At 37.9% G+C, this 15,590-nt stretch overlaps 1 protein-coding gene across 2 annotated transcripts in view; it reads left to right on the forward strand.

Moving 5' to 3' along the window:
• gpr158a (G protein-coupled receptor 158a) overlaps window positions 1–15,590 on the forward strand; it is a 134,159-nt gene that overhangs the window by 4,982 nt on the left and 113,587 nt on the right. For both annotated transcript variants that reach the window (XM_056249846.1, XM_056249847.1), the window contains exon 2: window positions 9,331–9,436. In XM_056249846.1, the coding sequence (XP_056105821.1) occupies window positions 9,331–9,436 (106 nt within the window). The remainder of the gene's footprint in view (window positions 1–9,330; window positions 9,437–15,590) is intronic.

The following is a 15,590-nucleotide window of genomic DNA, read 5'->3' on the forward strand; positions in this document are numbered from 1 at the left end:
TTTTTCTAGTTAAATTTATTTTAAAATGTAATTTATTTCTTATAGTTATCAATGTTCAATCTTTTTTTTTGTGCTGATTAATATTTTTGTGGAAACTGAGACGCATTTCTTTTTTTTTAGGATTCTATGATATAGAAAGTACCAAAAGAACAGCATTTATTTGAAAGATACATCTTTTGTGACATTATAAATGTCTTCACTGTCACTTGAATCAGTTTAATGTGTACTTGTTGAATAAAAATATTACTTCATATATATACTGTATATATATATATATATATACAGTATATGGACCATGTGACACTGAAGACTGGAGTAGTGATCACATGCATCACAGGAATAAATTACATTTTAAAATATATTTAAAAAAAGAAAACAGTTGTTTTAAATTGTAATAGTATTTCTGTTTTATTACTTCTATTATTTCTGTTATTACTTCTATTATTTACTTTTATTATTTCTGTAAAATATTACTGTTTTACGGCATTTTCCATCTAATAAATGCAAGTTTGGTGAGCATAAGAGACTTCCTTCAAAAACATTAAAGTCACCCTGTAGTCAATCATTTTATCCCTTAAAACTCACCTTTGATCACCAAAATGACATAATTATTTAAAAGTTTTTTCCTTGAAAAAAATGTCTTCATGCCTTAAAATAGCTTGAATGTAACTCTACACCCTCGCCTCATTTAGTAAACGCGGTTCTATGAATATGCAAATTAGCCCCGCCTTCACAGAATCTCAGTAGTTGACCTGATTGATTACAAGATAGTTTGTGACGTCAGAAACACCAGCGATTTCAAACCGTGTTTTTGAGGCCGTCTTTGGTTCACTGAAGTTTTACATTTGCTCATTTGGCAGACGCTTTTATCCAAAGCGGCTTACATTGCATTTCAAGATACATTTACATTCTTATCAGTTCTTGCTTTCCCTGGGAATCGAACCCATGACCGCTCTACTCTTTAAGCTACAGGAAAGTTTTAAGGAGTAAATACTCAGCAATGGTGTTGACTTATGAATTTGCACATGGTTTGCCTTAAAGCATCTTAAAACACCACATAGACATACAAACAACATTAAAAGCTTGATTTTCACCACAGGGGGACTTTAAAAATCTTAATCACTTAAGTCACATTCGGAGATATGCAGTATGTCATGCAGTGTTCATTCAGCTGTATTCAAGTATTCCATTCAGAACGCAGCGAACGTGAATGCATTGGAAATGGCTACTATCAATAGTGATGTCCTTCCTGACCTCTTGTCTGAACAAATTCAGCCCTTTGGGAGAAATCCATCCATTTCCTTTGTTAGCTGAAATTAGAGTGAACATGGTTTCTTGCTGTTCTGCTCTATTTGAATTGAATTTCAGTTTGGTATAAAAAAAAAGGGGGGGAGCTCATTAAAAGGAATACGCATGGAGACGGATGTCACCTCTTTTCATCCAGCGCGAAGCTCGATCTCGCCACGAGCGCTGTTATGCTAATGTAGTCCAAAAAGAAAGGAAGACAGTTAGATAAAATTCAATTAGCCAACAAAACCTGCACAATGAAACAGGAGACTGCTATACATCCTCTCTAAAGAGCAAACTGTCATACTGCCTTGGACTTCATGAAATATGGATGGATGAAGCGTAGAGTAATTTTTAGTATTTGTTCAGGCGGCGACAGAACCTCAGCTAGCTTCAAGGCACATGTCTATTGAATGGCAGACGGCCTTAAAAGCATCCTCTTAATAAATCAAGTGCACTGAAGCATTAAGTTTTAGTATGATCTCAATGTCATGTTGTGCTTCTATTTTAAGGAAACAAAATGAGGGAAATGCATTAGGTTGACAGGACGAGTTTTTGCTAATGTGACTCAAGGCCTCCGTTGGATGATGTGGTCTCGTCTGTGACACCGGGGTCACTCCATCGAGTACTGTCGGCAGTTATCAAAGCAGACAGCCCAGCGATCTTTAATGTCAGCGAGCGCAGTGACGGCATCTCTTTGTGCCCTCACATTTCGGTCTGCACCGCCCCTCACCCCATCGCCATTATCCATCCCCATCAACAAACACTGTCTCTTCAGCCTTTGTTCCGTTACAAGCTAATTTATGTGATTCGCTTCAGTTTTTCATCTGCGGTATTTCATGATATATAATGCTGACAACTTCCTTAAAGATAAAATAACACCCAGTTTCTTATTTGGAAAATTTTGCAAATTTGTTATATCATATTCCGGACAGCAACATAGTGTCGGCCCAGATCCGGCCCACATCTGGTACACATTCCAGACGGCCCGGATGTGGGCCGACACTATGTTGCTGTCTGGGATGTGATATAACAAATTTCCAAAAAATGTTATTCCTAAATTAAATTACCATTGCGAAAATAAGTCACCTTTATTTATATAGTGCTTTTACAATATACAGATCGTTTCAAAGCAGCTTGATATTGATAAACATGAAAATGGTGCATTTCGGCTGTTGTTCAGCTAAAGCCAGTTCAGTGTTGATTCAGTTCCAGTGTAAAATCATAATTTTTTTATTTTAGTTCATTTTATCTATAAAGGAGTTCTGCAAAAAAAAAAAAAAAAATGATGTCATCATACAGCTCAGCTCAGTTCTCATACAACAGCTTTAGTACAGTCAGATCAATAAAATTGTTGAAGTATACAATTTCCATAATTAGTACTCTTTTTAAAAGAATGCTGTTTTTCACAAGGGCCGGCTGTTTGAGATTTAAGTTAAAAAGTGGCTGGTGACACGTTTTGCATTTTCAAAGTATCGATCAATGGAACATTTGGACTTTTTTAAATGGAATGCAACATTGTCACTTTGCTGTTCTCTCTGTTTAATCAGGGCCCAAAATAGTCCTCAGAACAGAGCTCTGATTAACAACACTGCATCATTGATGTTACTGTCATGACAGGCATCACAATGGTAATCACTCAATGCAATCGCATTGCACAGATCTTTTGACTAACATTTGCCACTGATGGGCCATATGACCAAAATCTTATATCACGATATGAGAAACTGTATTTCAAGATAACGATATAAATAACAATATAGTTATTTTTGCTTAAAATAAGGTTTTTATGCTATCAAAAGGCTGATAAAATTCTTGTCTCCATTTTCAATATCACAAAAAACGAATAGTAGCCTAAAAAAAATCATAAAATAAGAGCAAAGAAAGTAATTAGAAGCATCTAGGAAAACATACTACAATAGAACAAACACAAATGAAATAGACCTACCTGAAAAACTTTAAGCACTAGAAATACTACACAAATTGTATGAAGTAATAAAATGTATAAAAAAAACCACTGTATAGTCTTCACAGCGTAAATTAAATATACATTTTGTTACGAATACACAATTCTTATTAAAGTTACAAAAGTGATCCAGTTAAGAGAAGTGAGAGATTTTGTTGTTTGATTAACATTAATGAAAAAGACGACAACATGCATTACGCTGCTGTCACTTTAAGACCGAATGCACAGATCCAATATACTGATTCAAATGCATTTTCATTCTCAACTGTTTATATTCACTTAAGACATAAATGACTGTGTTTACGAGGATAGTTCCAAAGGAGGGCATTTTGACATAAGTATGTGTATATAACTTTTCAAGGAGGCACAAAGCATTAAGTACACTTGTTTATAAACTGCGATGCATAAAAACACCTGCAAATGATACGCTTTCGTGACCACGTCACGTGAGCGTAACTATGGAAGATTGTTTATCTTACAATTCTGACTTTTTTCTCGCAATTGCAAGTTATGAATTGCAGAATTGCATGATATAAACTTGCAATTACGAGTTTTAAAGTTGTAATTGCGTGATTTAAACTTGCAATTGTGAGTTATAACGTCAGAATTGTGTGATATAAACTTCCAATTGCGAGTTGCAATTTCGAGTTGCAAAGTCAGAATTGCGTGATTTTGCAATTGTGTGTTATAAAGTCAGTCTATTTTCCCTCAGAATTGGACTTTATAACTCTTTATAGTCGCAATTATCTTTTAAATTGTTTTATTCCGTGGGGGAAACAAGCATACGTAACCGCAATAGAGACGATAGTCTAAAATTTCTACCGGTTAAACCTACTGGCATATCGCCTACCCCTATACCACCAACAACGATAATGATGCTTGATGAAAAGAATAAAGTTTGCGTAAAAAAGAGTTGTGTAACACTGGAATTTTTTTTACAAACAATTAGAACACATTGAATTAAATGTGAAATTTTGATCCCGCACACTATCAATACTTACAATATCAAAAAATATTTATTAGCAACGTTTCGGTCTAATGACCTTCATCAGGCATATACCTGATGAAGATCATGAAACCGAAAATTTGCTAATGAAAGGCACTTTCCACAAATATAGGTTAAAATTGCTGTCCCATTATGTAAATAAAGGCACAAAACACATATTTTTAATTGTATCAAAATATCACATTTAACCCTGACACCAGAGGTATCCAGATCAAAGATAAAACTTTTTTTGTTTGTTTTATGGCAAGTATAAATGTATCAATGCCTATTAATCAAATGATGGTCCCAAACTTGCTAGTCATACTGAGAAAAAGTTAAATTTTGGTTACATTTGCAACATTTTTACTTGCAACCAACCAATTCACGAATATGTGTAAATATTTTTTTTATTTACTTGATGTTAATGTGATGCTTATTGCTAGAAAATAATCACAAATCATGGTTTCAAACTATTTAGTCATGTCCAAAATTGCAGGGTTGCCAAAAAAAGCATATTTATCAAATATAATTAACATTAGAAATATAGTATATTAAATAATTTACAATCATATAAAAATTTGTTTAAAAAGATAAAAATGCATTTGTTTTTAAAAAGTCCTATTTTGTACTTATTTCACAGAAAGTAAGACAAAAAAGTCATCCTAACATACTCCTATGTATTACTTACTCTATAATGTATTAGTGCAGCAAGCTAATGTACTCTGAGAAGTTAGAGAAGATTTTGACAATCATACAGTATAATACATATAGTAGGCTACAATAATACAACAGACAAAGATGTCATGGTTAAACGTCGTCGATTAAGATGCAAGACATTTTCAACAGCTCTTGTCAGCTTCTCCATATCTCATTTCAATCTCAGGGAAGACTAAAATACTAGCTAATCTCACAAAGTCTGCCACAGTAATTACAGTCAATTTATACTAATCACAATTATCATCAAGCTTTTCATCATCAAGACAAAATGATGGCACTGTTACCAATCCACTTTCTGTCTTATGAGTTAATAATGGCAATACACAGCCCATAGATTCTATTTGACCTTGGATGAAGGATGTGGCGTTTGAACGCGGCCGCTAAAATTAGCACACTTGCTTGGCCAAGGCTTCAATTAAGACGAGCGGAGACTATTCCATGACTGCACCTTCTGTGTCTGTCTGAGAGGAAGAAAGAGAAAAATACAGGAAACGGAGAGAAACAGACAGATCCCTGTTACCTCAGGCAGTCCATCTCCTCAGTGTTTTCTGATAAATATTTGCATGCCTCCAGGACCAGCGTTCACGACAGTATATCTTCAAATGATTTTTTTTTTTACCTGCAGTAGATAAGAAAAATGAAGTCTAGAGGTTTATTAACATCATTCTCATATGAATCGGATACTATATATCGACTTTGGCCTACTTCCTTAAGCCTCACAGACCCAAACATTGATTATATTAATGATACATTTTCATAAATATCTAGTTCAGTCATGAAACTCTAGAGGGCCAAGGCTGATAGGACCATACATGCAATCTGCAAGCAATCACATCATTTACCACATGGCACAAGCCGATTGGCCTCCGCTGATCCTGCAGCCAATGATTGCTAATGTCAATTTTTAAATAAATGAGCAAAACTAAAAAGGATAAGCACAAAATGTTTAACATAAATAAGGTTAAAATGATACAATTTTATTTCAATTAATATAATGTTATTAATTACATCAATGACCATGATGTGTGACTTTAAATTGAAAATGTTTTCTTCCAAAACCAACATGACATCATGACTTTGCGTAAACATACACGCCACTTTCAAGTCAAGTGGCGTGTTATCTATACACATTTTGAGCTATCCGCGTGTATGTCCACGCCGAAACGAACCGTCATCTTTTGCGTGTACGTCTACGCTGTTAAATGTCCGAGCGATTCCGCGGGTATCTACACGCCGTTAAATGTCCAAGCAAAACGAAGCAAAATGTAGATCTACATCTGGGGAGCGATATTTTTTTTCCTAGGATGGTAGGGGAAGACTCATAAATGGTATTAACCCCAGTGACGGGTAGGTTTAGGGACGGGGTTGGGGTAGGTCATATATTTATATATACAGTAATGTAACGTTAAGTCAACGGCGTTGATAAACACGCTGAAAAGCGATTATGCGTGTTGATAGCACGCCAAAAATGGAAATACGAATTGGCGTGTCATACATACACCATTTCATGAGATCAGTCTGCCAAAACTGTTGCTACGATACATTTACGTCAAGTATTTCTGAGTACTTTAAGTAGATTTAACCCACAACAATTGACAATCTATCATTTAATGGCTTTAATGCGGCGCAGGCATACGATTAGGCAGAAGCTGGTGTCCAGCGGATGCAAGGAATGCTGAGCTTCACTCTCCTCTGGATTTTTGTGTTATGAAGCTCCACGGCCATTTCAGCCATCAGAACCAAAACACAAGCATGTGTGATGATGGGCTTTACTGTAGATTCAGGACTGCTGTTACTCTCTTCCTCCTGAAAGACATTGTTTGTTAAACTAAAAGTAATGTAAGTATAATAATGACCCATGACACGTTTTCTTTTCCTGATTAACAAACGTGATACCTCCCCCTTGGCCCAGTTCCAAATACTGACAACCTTAGAGATCATCAATTAGCTGAGTGCGGTCCCGATCCAGACCCAAGATTTGTTATATACATACTGTATATATAACAAGTATTTTTTTTTCCAATAATGTGAAGCTTCCTTGTCAGGGTATAATGATCTAACAGAATCCAAATTTGTAACTATTTTAATTGTATCAAACTTAGTCAACTTTCTACTTCCCACCTCTGAAGTCGTGATTATGAGATTATTGAACTCAAGTGCTTTGTTGTCGGAAAGAACAGGAATCATGGAGGACACCCGTCACAAGGTGAGGATGAAGACTAAGGTACAAAAGATCCAATAACGAAGTGATTTTAATAATACAATAAAACCAGGAAGTGTAACAGAGCGTGCATGAAACAAAGGTTAACGCCCACAACACGCAAAAGTCGACCGACATCTGAGGGTGCACAGGGAAGAACTTAAATACATGATGGTATTGAACTGAATGATGAGCAGATGATTCGTCAATGATGTGATGATGATTAGGGTCCATGGTTACTGATGAGTGGCGGGAAAATGAAACAAAGGAACGCATGTGATGAATGAAAACTAACTGAAAGTCCATTAACGTGAAACTAAAGATGAATAAGTCCAGGTAACCGTTACAGAATGCCCCCTCCTAGTAAGCGCGACCTCGTGTCATAGTAGCAGAGGTGAGGGAGTGATGGAGGGGGCTGAGGCGATGACACAGGTAGGACAAGAGATGAGGGTATGGTGCAATACGGACGACGAGACCCCGGCGTTTCCTCCGGGGTCGATGGTGGTGAAACGGGGTCTGGGTCTGGCAGCATTCTGGACCGTGGGTAGACACTCTCCAGACACCGGATGATAGCATCCATTCAATTCAATCCAGAGGGATCTTGGAGGTCTAAGACGTAATGGTAATTAGCCCCGATCCAGAACAGTGACTTCAGGGTCTAGTCGTCAAAGGGGCTGTGAAGGTTTTTTTCTGTGAAGGTAAAAAAGTCCAGGCTCTGGAATTCCGGTTAAATACAGGCTATTTTCACTGTATATACAAATACAATACGCTTCAAATGATCATTCTTATTTGTAAATATGTACAACTTTAACGACAAGACAAGGCGATGTAGCTGTTGTGGAAAAATCGAAGAAAGAATACCAGTCACAACCACAATCATTCTCACCTCCGCCATGTTTAAAGTTTGTGGCCTGCCCATCTCGGGAACTTGGGTATCAAAATTATTCCAGAGCATCCCAGTTGCAAATACGACTTGAGAGGACGTTTATGTCCATTTACTTTGAAACTCATATTTAGGATAATTCTGATTGCATGTGAAGGCAGCATTACACCATGTGCAAATAGCCCGCCTTGTTGGCAGAGGCTATTTACACTAACTCTGCCCATCATTGTCTGATTGAGCCAGACAACATTATAAAAGAAATCACACTGCTGCCATTGCATACCCCCGTATTGAGGTGGCACCTACTGTCGCGGAGTGAGCTGAATTTTTTATTCAGCCCAATTGAACAGACAAAACGCATTTGAAAATCGAACCAAATTTATGTTGGTGTGAGGAGGCCTTTAGATTGCATGGGTATCTGTGCTTTGTAATGAGGTTTCTCTCAATCCTGTTCTAAATGTTCCAGCACGTTGACAGCAGATGTGAGAAAGCTGGTGCAGACAGCTGTGAAGAGAAATAAAAATAAACATGCTGAACAGAGATGCCATCAAAGATTATTCAACGTCAGTCAACTTCATTCTTTGAGTTCTCATCTCAAAGCTCCATTCAGCCAAACGATGAAGCCATAAACATTAAAGCCTCTTTTATCAGGCTGTACTGAATACGTCCATTGCTGGGGATATATATGCCAACCGGCCTTAAAAAGCCTTCTACATTAGCCCAAAGGAATATTAACTCTTTTAATTCCATTGTACTTTAGTGGTTATTTGTTCAGGATTAGAATACCAAGATCATTCTCCTCTAATGGTTCTCTATGGAGTGAGCCTGTTATTCATTGTATGTGGCTGGAGATTTTGAAGTCCTTTTCTTACTTTATGAGTGCTGATGAGAGTACAAAAGCTTACTTTTCTCAGGAAGACTACAGTGATAAATAGTGTATTGATGAGCTTATTGATGATTTGTTGTTTACTAGGTAAAAAAGTCAATACAGAAACAGCAAAGTCTTATTTGGCCCATGTAGACACAAATCTGGATTGGCCGTTAAGCCTTTTAGAACAAAGACATGAAGCCACAGTTCATGATTTGAATATAGTTGTCAATTAATGACTTTTCAGATTAGTAGTCTATGCTCAAAGCTGAAGAATTCTTGTAGCATTAATTCGACATGTGTGCAGGAAGTCTATAATTAAAGCGCTAATATTTTACTTAAATGTTTAAAGAAAATCTCAGCTTCTTTTGGCTAATAATAGACTAATTTGTCTTTCTCTCTTGTGCTCTGTAATATCATATAGGGGTGTTGTGCGTGTGGACATCAGCCTGCAGGATGTGGATATTGATCAGTGCTCTGCAAATGGATGGTTTGCAGGAACACACAGGTGCAACCTCACCACAATGGAGGTGAGTCCATCTTCAAGCTCTTGCTTCAGTGACACTCAAAAGATTTTGCTTATTTGAAACATTCCAGGTGACCAGTCCACACTTTTAGTTGCTTGACAATATGAGGAATAGTTCATGTCACAGCCCTTGTGGGAAAAAAGTCCACTTGATTGTATTAAATGTGCACTTGCTGTGTGCTTCAAATCTTAAAAGTATAATATAGACAATATAATATTAATGACATAAAAGGCCACTTAAGTTTAAAGGGATACTCCACTTTTTTTGGAAATAGGCTCATTTTACAACTCCCCCAGAGTTAAACTGTTGAGTTTTACCGTTTTTGAATCCATTCAGCCGATCTCCGGTTCTGGCGGTACCACTTTTAGCATAGCTTAGCATACATCATTGAAGTGGACAAGACCATTAGCATTTCTAAAAAAAAAATGACCAAAGAGTTTAGATATTTTTCCCATTTAAAACTTGACTCTTCTGTAGTTACATCGTGCACTAAGACCGACGGAAAATGTAAAGTTGCGATTTTCTAGGCTGATATGGCTAGGAACTATACTCTCATTCCTGCGTAATAATCAAGAACGGTAAAACTCAAACGGTAAAACGGTAAAACTCAACAGTTTAACTCTGGGGGAGTTGTAAAATGAGCCTATTTCCAAAAAAAGTGGAGTATCCCTTTTAAAGAGAGTACACTTTCATGTCTTTATCTTAACACAAAGTGCACTTTGTAAAACGGTTTTACTTTAAAGTACTTTTTAAAGAAGCAACTTTAACGTTTTTTGATGCGTTTACTAACATAAACCACATTTTAACTGTAGTGTGTCATTTGATATTCAATATTTTAAATGTAATAGATTGCACCATTATCATTATATATATATATATATATATATATATATATATATATATATATATATATATATATATATATATATATATATGACAAGTATACATGGCATGTTTCCTTGGAAATGGCATTAAAGTATATTTTAGTGTACCATAAATACATTTAGCAGTACATTTTTTTTAAAGACAATAGAAGTAATTATGAAATTACATATGAAGATGTATTTAAGCCCTACTTAAGTGGTTCAGCTAATTGTATTTAATATAAATTTAAACTATAATACTTTTTTGTTTTATTTTTTATTTAAGAAAAAAACACACACCATAAAAGTACTTTAAAAGTAGTCAATATATTATATTATATTATATTATATTATATTATATTATATTATATTATATTATATTATATTATATTATATTATATTATATTATATTATATTATATTATATTATATTATATTATATTATATTATTATATCATTCAAAAATAGGGCTGTAAGTACAAGTAGTCCACACAACTTCCAAATCTTCGTATATGATATAGGATAGCTTTTAAACAGCTCAAAAGAGTAAACAATAATAATGCTGTGTCAATGCAATTAATGCTAAAAGCCATTGATTCTCTCATGTCGCTGTTAATACTCTCCTAAAACAGGGATGTCCAATCCTGCTCCTAGAGGGCCACTGTCCTGCAGAGTTTTTCTCCAACCCAATTAAACACACCCTAACCAGCTAATCAAGATCTTTTTATGTATACTAGAAACTTCCAGGCAGGTGTGCTGAGGCAAGTTGGAGCTAAACTCTGCAGGACAGTGGTCCTCTAGGAGCAGGATTGGACATCCCTGTCCTAAAACATTCATACTTGTTAGGCATTATTTGCAGACCATGTTGCTTTGTGTTTGGTGTCAGTTGCATCATAAGATACAAATGAACCAATGTTGTTTGACATCAAAACTTTGGATAAATGATGTTAGAATATTCATTTTTGGATGAACTATTCCTTTAATATCTCTGGTTCGCTGCAGAACATAAACAATTTGAACTCTCCAGGACCTCTTACGGCAGTCAAAAAATCACATCATTGCACAGCAGCATGCCATCTCAAATTCTGGTTTCAGCCCTTGATTCATGGTGTTCATCCTGCTGTTATTTTGAATAACAAAAGACATTTTTTATATATATCTTTGACCTTCTGGATCAACAGTGAATGATTTTGCTGTGTCTTAATCCTGTTAACCTGATGCTTGGAGGATTGCAGTTATAAAGAGAATAGATTTTTAAGGTCTGGCTCCTTCATAATGGATGTGATGTAATAGATTGCACTGGGTGCACTGAATAATTGAGAAAGCTCTTTGTGTGCTCGGCCTCCTGATGGACACTGCACAGTGTGCGTGTGCGAGACACAGTCGAGCGTACCACACATAGCGACACAGCATCTTCACTTTATGCAATTGAATTGTGACCTCTGTCATAATAGCTTCCATCTTCCCCTCGTAGCACAGGTCTGGTGACGGTGATGCGGACTATAAATAGAGCTCAAAACTGCATTTCAATCAGGAGTTTTGTTGTAATGTGATATAGCTGCTTTGTACCAGAGGGCCCAACGTATGCAAAAAAGCTGTAATACGTTCTCATTATCTCGGATGTCTGACGCTGAAACTACAGCCCACATCCCACTGATCCTGTTTACGCCAAACCAGAGATTTCCTACTTCATCAGACCAAGAATATCATTAGCAAAGACTTCTGGAATGTGTAATCCGATACTGCATATGCATGTAGCCATTGTGGTTTAAGGTCTGGTTTTGCATGCTAAAACATCCTACTATGTAAGACAAGCATCACTATTTTTATTGCTAATTATAGCCTTAGTGATCTGAACAAACTCTAACCTTGAGTATTAAGCTTTGATGTGTAGTTTTTGTGCTACTCGCATAATAATAACATCAATTAAATAATGCAGCTAATTAAGGATATCTAGGCTATTACTCTTCTAAGAAATCACATATAGTTTGTGTGTCTGGTTGATAATGAAATGGGTGGAAACATCTCATAAACAGACTTGATGGTGGCCTCTTTTGACTTGAGCCAGTGAGAAACCACCCAGAGACCTCCAAGGAAAGACACAGAACATCTCAGCATCCACCATAGTAACCATACAGAACACCCAAGCAATCACATAACATAAATAAATCAGAACACCTAGCCCTAGCAACCATCACTGTAAGAACGGAACTCAGAACAACATAGCAATTGCATAGCAATGCACTGACAACCACTTAGAACAATCTAGCAACCACATAACAAAACTCTGGAAACCTCCCAGAACACCCTGACAACCATCTAATATGGCCCCAAAAAACACTCAGAACTCAATGTTTACATGTTACATTTATGCATTTGTCAGATGCTTTTATCCGAAGCATCTTACATTGCACTCAAAGTATATGTATTTCTGTAATTCTCTATCGCATCCTCGCCAGTAGGACTGCGATCTTCGCACGCATGACAGGGGAACGTTCACTCAACAACGAAGTGTAACGAACACCGCTGAACTTGGGCGGACGCCGGCCGAACTGAATCGTATAGCCGAGTCTGATGGTGCGGAGGAGCCAGCTGGACCGGTTGTGAAGCACTTTCCAGGCTTCCACGAACCGGGCCAGGGGGACCAGAGGCACCACAGACCGCGTCGCCGAAGAGCCCAACCTGGGAAATGGGGGAGTCCAGGAACCAAAACTTGTCGGCCTCCCTCATATCGGCCAGCTTGAGCCAGAGATGGCGCTCCTGGACCACTAGAGTGGACATCGCCAGACCGACCGCGTGAGCCGCAACCTTCTTGCTCCGGAGGGCAAGGTCGGTTGTGGTGCAAAGCTCACCCATGAGCTCACTACCCTCGTGCATGTCCATGAGTGCTTTGGCCTTGAGCCCCGAATGAACACTACAGAGGGACCAGCACGTTCAGTAGGGAGCTCCACCGGCTGCGCAGTAGCTCTCTTCTGGGGTGGGCCAGATGGGGCGCTAGAGCAGGGCATGGGAATGGGGACTCCACCTTCACGGATGAAGACGGGTCTTGATCTCAACACCGAGATGGTGTCATGTTCCCGCAATGAAAACATGAACCATCCACAAAAGCTGCTTCAGCGTGCTGAATGCCCAAACACGTGATGCATCTATTGTGACCGTCAGCTGGGCACAGGGAACGACTGCATCCAGAAATGCACGGGTGGAATGGCATCTTGAAAAAGACGTAGACGAAGACGTAGGCGTAGGCGTGGACGTAGGCGTGTTGCTCTTTCAGGAAATGGGACTCTCACCAGTGCCGGAGCACACAGGATAATGACCGTGGCAACACTGACAGGGGATGGTGCATCCTGTATCAGTGAAGCACTCATTCTTCGCCCTCTAACCAGCCGTCAAACAAACAAACACAAAGAGAATGCTGTTAAAACAGCAGTTGAGAGCTCAGAAGCTCACGATCACCGCTGCACTCGCGCTGTAGTACCGCCAGCACCAGGAGAGCCTTCCAGAAGAAGCACCGACACACTCGCTCGTTGAAAGAATCAACACTCTTCAGAGACATCGACATGAAGACCGATCGGCTCCGAAGCGAAAGACAAATAGTGCGTGCATCTGCTTCTGTATTTATACCTGGGCTGCGGGGTGGAGCGCGAGATGCAAATCTCCTACGGCAATGTGCATTGGCTCAGTTTATCAATACTCGAAGATGACAGGCTCCCTAAGCGTGATACCAATCAGTACGGTACTACGTCGAACGTGACCGAACTGAAAGGGAACACCCTAGTTATGTAGCAATGCAAAACTATGGTTGCATTATAAAAAACACAGCGTGAGCCAGTAGAGAGACCAGTATAGACAATGATGACCAGGAGTTGAGTTTCAATCAATTTTAGGAATATGCAAATGCATTTGCCTGTGTGACATCACAACTCCAATATCCAAACTGTTTTTGGAGCTTGATTAAATAAATGTTACATTAAATACATTTGTTTATAATGAGGAGGCCGTTTTAGGGATTTTCTTAAGGTACAGAGACCTCTTATATGTCAAAAGATCAAGGCAAATTTGATTTCTCATGTCATGCCATGACCCCTTTAAAAGTTGTTAAAAAAAGAAATCTTCGGAAAATGTAAAAATCTTGTGGCATTTTTTGTTTTTCTGTGCTGTACACCCAACCAGACAAGAGTAAACAGCATATCCGTACAGTTAGTCATACAATAAGGCCAAAATTAGACAAGACAGACAAATATCCGTCAGGGTATAAATAGTCTGTAGAAAAGCAGGAAGTGCCTAACACACAAACATGCATGACTGAAAGACAGGTTTTCTATTTGGAGATTGGTGAAATAGCCATGCTATTTTCAGCGGCACTTTGAATTGATCTTTTCCTGGTGAGTCACACACCTGCTGGTTTTGCATTGATCATACGCTGCTGTTATTGTAACTTTAAGGCACTGAACTTAACAGATGAGCCTGTGCGTTTGAACCCCCTCTGAAGTTTGATATTTAGAAATACATCCACCAGTGGAGTAATTACTTTTCCTTCCATTTATGTCTCTCTGTAGGTTGTGTTAAAGAAAAAAAGATTTAGTGTGAAATGAAATATCCGTTGAGCTCTTTTTTTTTGTGCTCGCTGTATGACAGGGATGTATGGTTTCGATAGGCAGTGGTACTAATGAGGAAACGAGGCACAGAGAAGCTCAGAGGAAGTGCCATTAAAGAGAGCCATCGTTTATAACCTTGTGTCTCGGCAGGCCTGATATTCTTTACTAACCTCACAGTATAGACTTTTATGAGTAAACTACTCTCCCTTATACAATTCTGCTCTAAAAGTAGAAGCACAGATTAAGTTTGCAAATTTATTAAGGACACGTGGGAAGAAAATCTTGTGTTTCAAAGAGGCAGGAATATGGGTGCTTTTTAAAAGTATATCAAACTAAATGAAAAATGTGATTGGTGCTTGTCTGTGCAATACTTTTCTCCACAATAACATGAGGCGTTTGTGGTGGTTGCTGTGGGCTTTACCAAAGTCCCTTTAAGACAAGTAATTTCACTCGGCGGCCATCTTTGAAAACTCCTCTCGGGCATTCAAGTGCAGCTCCTTTCTTTTTGATAGGGAAAACATCAAATTCTCCGAAACTGTTCGCCAAGCTTACGATTAAATTTCATATTTGAAATCACCAATTAAATCTGACAACAATTGTCTCATAAATGTTGTTTTCTAAACGCTCGAATCATGACAGAAAACGTCATTTTTCCGGCTGGATCAAGCTAATGCACATGTGCAGTGGAAGCGCACAT

This window comes from Rhinichthys klamathensis, unplaced genomic scaffold, assembly GCF_029890125.1.
Source record: "Rhinichthys klamathensis goyatoka isolate OS25496 unplaced genomic scaffold, OSU_Roscu_1.1 h1tg000064l_1, whole genome shotgun sequence".
Taxonomy (NCBI): domain Eukaryota; kingdom Metazoa; phylum Chordata; class Actinopteri; order Cypriniformes; family Leuciscidae; genus Rhinichthys; species Rhinichthys klamathensis.